Source organism: Nicotiana attenuata, chromosome 1 (genome assembly GCF_001879085.1).
Source record: "Nicotiana attenuata strain UT chromosome 1, NIATTr2, whole genome shotgun sequence".
NCBI classification, from domain to species: Eukaryota; Viridiplantae; Streptophyta; class Magnoliopsida; order Solanales; family Solanaceae; genus Nicotiana; species Nicotiana attenuata.
This window is the reverse complement of record NC_031989.1, coordinates 37,944,556-37,952,773: the sequence shown is the minus strand read 5'-3', so window position 1 is coordinate 37,952,773 and position 8,218 is coordinate 37,944,556. Positions and strand designations below refer to the sequence as shown.

At 36.5% G+C, this 8,218-nt stretch overlaps 1 protein-coding gene across 1 annotated transcript; it reads left to right on the top strand.

Moving 5' to 3' along the window:
* On the top strand, positions 6,645 to 7,748 carry LOC109235235 (E3 ubiquitin-protein ligase ATL4). The gene has a single exon (XM_019401272.1). It carries the CDS (start codon positions 6,645 to 6,647, stop codon positions 7,746 to 7,748), a length of 1,104 nt encoding a protein of 367 aa, XP_019256817.1.

Here is an 8,218-nt window from a genome sequence, read left to right as displayed (position 1 = left end):
TTTTGATATAGCTATATCACTTTACTTACAAGTCGTACTGTCTTGACGTTTCATGATGGATATTTTCTTGTTGGTGATGACTCCCGGATGGACCACCGTGCTCCAATACTCCAGAACTACGCATATTCCAACTAGGGACGGGGTCATAACTTGTAAAATTCATATCCGGACGGTACCCCCTATGAAAAAACTATAAGTGTTAATACAAATCCAATTAAAACATAAAATAAACATCGCTAAAGCGTAGAAAATTGAAGTTTACCAGTCGTCTTGTGGATTATATAAAGTCGTAAAAAATTATTTTGTGGCTGCTCATTCGCCGGTGGTGACAAGTTTAAATCAAGGCAAGCTCTTTCATCAGCAATCTGTCCGTTAAAATTGCTCCAGAATAACCACCCGATGACCGGGGGTTATCCCTACTATGCACGCCCTCATTATTAGGAACGTCTTCCACCTTGACGTACATTTCCAATAACTTTATTACAATAAATTTCCTATATTCATCCGGAATCCGCAAAAAATCTCTAAGAGTTTCATCATCCTCGATGTTAAACTCAGAATAATAAGCAAACCCTTGTGGAGTCACTGAATACGGAAACCTACCAGTTACTTTAAGGTTAACCAAATGCTTTCTCACACTCATTTTTTTACATAACAACGAAACCAATTTATCATACTCCATAGTAAGCGGCAATTTAACATGACACCGTGGAGGTGAGCTATACCTCACATAGTTATTCTCCAGCACAACCTCACCCCCCCAATATAATAAAACCCTTATTTTTGGCTCTTCAAACATTGTACAAAAATGATTGATAAGAAGAAGAGTGAAGTATGAACGGAAGTTTGAACTTTGTATTGAATGAATTTTCATAAAATTGAAACGCCTTTAAATAAGGCAAGTCCGAGCTTGGGGTGCAGAATTTTTTTAAGGAATTCGCAGTACAATACTACGTTTTATGTGTTTGAATTATTGTTATGTCAGTTAATTATTGGTGGGGCCAAATTAATACAGAATTCGCAGTACAGTACTGCGATTAAGTAATTCGCGGTATTGTAATGCGAATTAGTTAAAAAATATATTTTTTTAGTAATACGCAGTACTATACTGCGAATTACTATTTTTTAACTAATTCGCAGTACTGTACTGCGAATTACTTTAACGGCTAAATTTTCGTTAAAGTAATTCGCAGTACTATACTGCGAATTAGGTAGTTATGTAACTTTTTTTTAATAGTAAAAACGTATTTTTTGTCCAAAAAAAACCATTGAAAAGTTTCGAACTCGTAGTCTGTGGTACATATGGTGCGCAGTTATGTCTCTTATCTTCTGTTTCTTATCTCATTGATATACTCCATTCACAAACTCTGAACCAAGAAAAAAAAATTAAAACAATGGAATCTTCAAAAATGTGTTTGTATATTTCAAATTACTATCACTACACGGTTTTGTTTTTCTTTCTTGTACTGGAGATCTTCCCTCAGCTTGTGGTTTCTGGTTCACACCTGTCAAGTATCTTCCTGGATTTGAAGGACCACTCCCTTTTGAACTTGAAACCGGGTTAGTTTTGTTCGTTTGCATCTCTTGTTTTATTTCATCCGATGTTCAGTATCTGTATTGGGGCCCGACTAAATCCGGATTCGCACCGGAAAGTTCCACATTGGGGGTAAAACGATCCCTAACAAAAACGACTTCATACTCAGGGCTCGAACCCGAGACATCTGATTAAGGATGAAGGAGTACTTACCACTCCACCACAACCTTTGTTCAGTCGTTCATTTGCATGTCTTTCATTAATTCGAAGTTGGTTTTAGTGTGAACATTAATGTAACACTATACGACATACATGTATAGAGATGAAATTTGACATACGATTAATCCTAAAACTAAATTGTATGTCAGATATATAGGAGTAGGTGAAGCAGATGAAGTACTACTACTTTGTAAAGTCGCAGTCTAATCCGAAGATTGATCCTCTTATTCTTTGGTTTACTGGAGGCCCTGGTTGCTCTACATTAAACGCCGTTGCACTTAACTCGGTAAACCATTCATCTTTTAATTATCCTTTGGGTCGAACTGATTTTGGGCGGATAAAAATAGAGAAATTTTCATAAAGCCTTATCTTTTAGTAGTAATTAGCCATCTATAGATACCATTTGTTATATTACGGATTATAGAGACTTTTTCTGTTGTTATAAGATGTATTTGATATATTTAAGCTATTGTATTCAAGAATACAGTAGCAAAAATAGGCGTGAATCAGGGAAGTCCAGCTAATCAGTTGTTATATTCAAGTGTATTCGACTGTATTCATGGAGTGAAACGTGGGATTACAGGTGGACAGATTATTGTATTCGACTGTATTCACGGCGTGAAATAGGGGATTACACTGTTTTTAAAATGGAAAGTGAATCAATTAACATATTAGACTCCTAATAAAACTCAACAAACTCAATTATAACACACAAATTTTGTATTTTCCGTTATAAAAAAGATTCTCAACCGAAAAATACACCAAAAACATAGCAATCTTCAGAGAAATTATACAATACATCTGAATACATAAATAATATTAATCAAAAAATTTATGAATACATTCATGGCATATAGCGAGACAGTGAATACAATGAAATACATATAATACAGCGGGACACATTGAAATACAATGAAAAAAAAATAATGAATACAATGAAATACATAGAATACAGCGAGATACATTGAAGTACAATAAAAAAAAAAGACAATGAATACAATAAAATACATGGAAATACAGCGAGATACATTCAAAATTATTAACAGAAAATTCATGTTGCTCAGCCCCCAACTCCGTCGTCTTTGTTCAAGAACAACCATAATGTCGCCTCGTTGAAGCAGCATCAGTATCCAGTCCTCGCTCGCCGTCACTGTTGCCTCCGGTTGCCGACGATTAGCATATAATTACCAGCGAAATAACGGAGGTTTTTATTGATCCGATATTTTGCGTCAGAGAATGTGGCACGCCACTGGCCGTGAAATCGCCCGCCACTCCGGTGCTGACGCCGCCCAATTTCTCCTTATTGAAGGCGGCAGCTCGGGTCTATTCAAAAATGGTGAAGAAAATGTTAGAGATAAATATGGTAGAGGCAAAGAGAAGAGGAAGGATATGTGGGGGCTGATTAAGGCATTGAGTTGCAGCGGTGGTGCCTCCTACGAGGCACAATCAGTTGCCAAGGCCTCCATTGGTTGCATTTCACTTGTTTAATATGAATAAAAGATCGTTCAAGATTAATTTCATTGGCAATATCAAATACAACCCAACTTTTGATCTATACATAATCATCTAGCATTAGTCGGCAGAGAGAGGGAGAATAGATATGGGGTAGGGGATAGGAGAAATTTGAGGGGATATGAGAGAGAAAAATAATACAAAGCTTATTTTATGGCTTAAGGGTAGGGGGTAACCATAAATAGATATTTGGCTATAAAAAATCAAAAGGTATCTATGGAATATAATTTTTTAAAAGGGTATTTATTTAAAATAAATAAGGTATCAACCTTTGCTATAGAAGGTAACTATTCCATAAAAATAGGCTAGTCAATAAATAGGCAGGTCATTGACCCGCCCAATAGTAACTTGGGTTTGGGCTAAATTTGGGTCATAGTCTAACCCGTTCAACTCTTACCAAGCTTTAACGAATGCGTATTATTTTTTTATGAATTATTTAATTATCAAATAAGACTTTTTTTTCTTTTGTTATGGTCATATATAACATATCATTAAAAAAAAAATTATTTTCGAGATATTTTAGCAAAGTTACTCATGGATCAATATGGACTAAAAATCGGCCCAACTTTTGATGGATTGAAATGGGTTGGGTCAAGATGGACTGAGTTCAAGAAATTGGCGGGTCAATGACCAGCCCAACCTTGGATGGGTTGGGCGGGTCAAATGAATTTGGGCTCAAATTACCGTCCTGCATAACATTTACATGACTTTGACTAATTTTGCTGATGTATAATTCTCAGTTAGAATTTTGATTATTTATGTAGTTTTGCACTTTATGAATGTTGCTTTCTGATAATTATATTTTAGCCAATGCCAATGATCAAATAATTGTTCCACATTTGAATTAAAAATATATCATGAACTAAACCACGGGATATAATTTCGGATAGAAGGAAATGTATTCTTTTTCACATTTTTAAGCTTGTTTTCTTTTGCAACCCCTTTTAATGTAATTGGTTTTGAATGAAATTAATTATTATTTTCCGGTTTTTTAGTTACTAATATATGATAAAATCATCACTTAAATAAAAATCAACAGGACCTATGATGTTTGATGATAGAGAGTGTAATGGTAGCTTGCCAACATTGTCTTCCAATCCATATGCATACACTAAGGTGAGAGACAAAATAATATGCTTTAATTTGTGGTATACTATTTTCATCNCAATTCACTTAGATTACACCCAAGGCTTCGTTATCCCTAATCCCGCTTTAAACCCGCAATTATAGATTCCTCTAATAATTTAGGAGTGGTGTTGTTCAACAATACCCTAAATATGCACTCTTTTTCAAGTTATGAACACTAAATAGGCACAGCTAATTGAGGATCCTGTCAATTAACTATAACGAACACGAAGTTGAACAAATAAAGATTAAACTAGCAATTTGTATTCACATAAACAAGAAGTTCATCACCCAATAGGGTCCATCAAAGCCTTAGACAAGGAATTTAGCTACTCATGGCTATGGGAAAATAAACTAAGATTGAATTCATCATAAAATCAAAAGAAAAGAAGAAAGATGTTTAGAGTATTTTCTCACAATGGTTTTCCTTGCTAAGAAACCTAAAAAATCAATACATGCCTCTCTTGGGCGAAGTCTAATGTTTTAAATAGGGTTTAGGTCTAAAAATCCCGTAATGGACACTTTGGTCCCTGAAGTTTACTGCGCCTGCCGCGGTCGCGGTAGAACCGCGGCCACATACCCTCGCGGAATCTCAATCTTCTGCAGCTGCTTCCCACCGCGTTCTGCCGCGGTCGCGGTGGAACCGCGGTGGATCCAGTTCTCTGAATCTTCGGCCTGTTTTTGGACGGGTCACTTGGGAAATTTCACAGTTGGCCTCTTTTTCATCACTTTTGACTCCAAAACTGCTCCTTAGCCTTCTTTATACATATATCACCTACAAATCATGAAAAGCACTAATAAGAGCATTTTGTCATCACTTTTAGCATTAAAACTACACAAGAATGTGATTATTTAAGGTGTGATTATAGTCAAATTCACCTATTATCAACTACCAATCAAACTAGAATGTAAAGGCAAAAAATTAGATTACTATAATAGCAAAGAACTAGACTAAAAATGCAAATGACTAATATGTACCATAAAATTTTTAGAAAGTTTATATAAAAATACATATATATAGGTGTAAATAAATTTAAATAGCTACTTTTATAGTCGGTTTGGTTCGGGTTTTTTCGGTTATTTTTTTTATTAAAACCAAAACCAAACCAAATTTGATCGATTTTTAAAATTCAAAACCAAAACCAAACCAAACCTAAAAAGTATCGATTTTTTTGGTCGGTTTGGTTCGGTTTTTCGGGTTTTCATGAACACCCCTAGTGACAAGTACCATTAAGCTCCTAGAATTGCATAATATGTTTAATTTAGGAAGGATATAAGAAGTATTTTCTTCGATATTCTATTTTTTATCTCAAAAAGACAATCGCGCCCTTTTCTATTAACTGTTCAACTGTCAAAGAAAAAGAAAATGAAAACTGGTTGAACTAGATGAGGTAAAGACGCAGCCCTACTCCACCTCTCTTTAATGCGTCTGCCGTCTGTCCCATATTCATTTCGTTTACCTACTCATCTCTGTTCCTCTTTCTTTTTCACAAAAAAACTTCAGAATATTTGGAATTTCCGTACCACACACCATATCCATTCCATGTTTCCATTAACTCGTTCTACTAACGTTGTTCTCTTGTCACTCTCCCTCGTGCCATTCACCTGACCTCCATCCTCTATTTATCACTTAATTACGCTTTAAACTTAATCAATTAAATCGATTATATAAATCTTTCATATGCATTTGTTTCTATTTAAGCCTGCTAATAAACATTATGTGTTAAAATTAATTTTTTAAATAAATAATTATGTTTTTGGTGCAAATTCTAGAATTGGTAACTGGCAGTTAATATATTCGTTAAAAAATGTTTAAAAATACGGTACACGCTTTTTGTAAAAATAATTTAAATGGCCTTAAATTTGTCTACAAAAATAATACTCCTATAACAACAGTTAAATGACTTAAGGACTAAAATGGAATAAAAAAGGAAGTAAGAATTTTGTTTTGGAAAATATCTTTTTAAGAATACAAGAAAATATATTATGAATAAAATATAGATCAAAATTCTAAAACACATATTTATGCTAAATTTCTGCATTATATCAAGTGATTCAATTAATACTTATGTTAGAGCTCTTTCCGAACTAAAACCAAAACCACATTAAACATACACAACACAAGACACGACATTTATGCCTTCTCTTCTTTTATCGGCTTCCTCATAAATACCCCCCTCCACTCTCTTTCTGACGACCCTATTTATTACCCGCCCCATCTCCATTTACCATTTTTCTCCTCAAATCTGGAAAAATGTCCACCTTTTTTCCTCAGCCACCGCCACTTCCGATGCCTTTCACTACCACCGTCAACGGCGGAGCTACTCCTAACACCGCCATTACTCAATCTCAACAACCTGTTGATAACAATCTTCTCAGTGACAATACTCCTTCACCTTCTTCATCATCGTCTTCCTCTTCTTCGATCATTATAGTTATCATTGTTATTGCATCTGCTATTATCGTTTCTGCTTCTATATACCTCATCCTTCGCGTGATCTCGCGGCGGTTCCACCGCTCCTTCCGTACATACGCCGCGGCGGATGATGTTGTCTCGCATTCTGCTGCTGCTACGGCGGTTACTGAAAACCGTCGTTTTGATGACCAACGGAGTTCGGAGGAGGAGAAATTGGTTGAGTCGTTACCGCTTTTTACGTTTGGTTCTGTTACTGGGAATTTAACCGGCGTGGACTGTGCTGTCTGTTTATCGAAATTTGAAAAGGATGACCAGCTGCGTCTGCTTCCGCTATGTTGTCACGCATTCCACAGCAGTTGTATAGACGCTTGGCTCGTAACAAACCAGACTTGTCCGCTCTGCAGGTCTACCGTGTATCCTACGGATGCGGATGTGCTTAGTAAAGTGTTAGCGGCGGAAAATTCTGACGGTCGCGGCGGATATGAGCTGCGACATAGCGGTAGTTTCCGAGTTGAGATCGGTAGTGTTAGTCGCCGTCGTGGTAATTCTGATTCCGCCGCAGGTGACGGTCAGAGATCGTATTCTATTGGCTCGTTCGAGTACATTGTCGATGACGGTTACGAGCTTTCCGTAGGGTCCATACACCGACGTGGAGTTTCTGAATGCACCGACAAGGAATCGATCGGTGTTCCGGTGCCGGCACCACCTGGAGAAAGTATAGCTTCAGATGTTTCTGGTGGTGGACGAAGTTGGCTCCGAGATTATGTTGACAGAATTGGTTCACTTTCTCTTTCGTCCCGCACAATGTCGTTCCGGAGCTCCGGAAGGTTTTTCAACGGCAGTAGCCGGCGGAACGACATCGTCGTGCCTATTGATGATTTGGAAGCTGGCCGGGTTGGGGAGGAGATTAGCGAGTTGTTTCGGTGGCTCTCAGGGGTATGAATTTGTATGTTCGATTGCATTGCAGGGGCAAATTCGTCTTTCAGTATACGCTCTTGATTAAAAAACAAAAAAACCACTAGAATTTGATATTTCCACTCTCATATCCATAATTTTTGTGAGTGGATTTAGCAAGAATTGGAGTGTAGATAGTAGAAACAATTTAACCAATTTTTTACTTTTTAGCCTTTTCTTCCCATTTTCTTTTTAATCAAGGTAAAGCATGTCCAAGAATGGTAATGATTCTATTCTTTACAGTTTACGAGGACTTAAAAAATTTACTAAGTCAAAATAGCACCATTTTTGGAGTGATTTTGGGGATTGAAATAGCTAGTGATGAGTTGGTTGGGGTTTTAAACTTTAAAATGAATTTGATCTGGTGGGGAGAAAGAAATCAATATCCAAAACTAGCGTTCCCTTTAATTTTCAACTTAGTTGGAACTTTACTTGTTCAATTGGTATTCGATCTTTTA

Coding starts and splice junctions, on each gene's coding strand:
- LOC109235235 (XM_019401272.1), top strand. CDS start 6,645: ATGTCCACCTTTTTTCCTCAGCCACCGCCACTTCCGATGCCTTTCACT.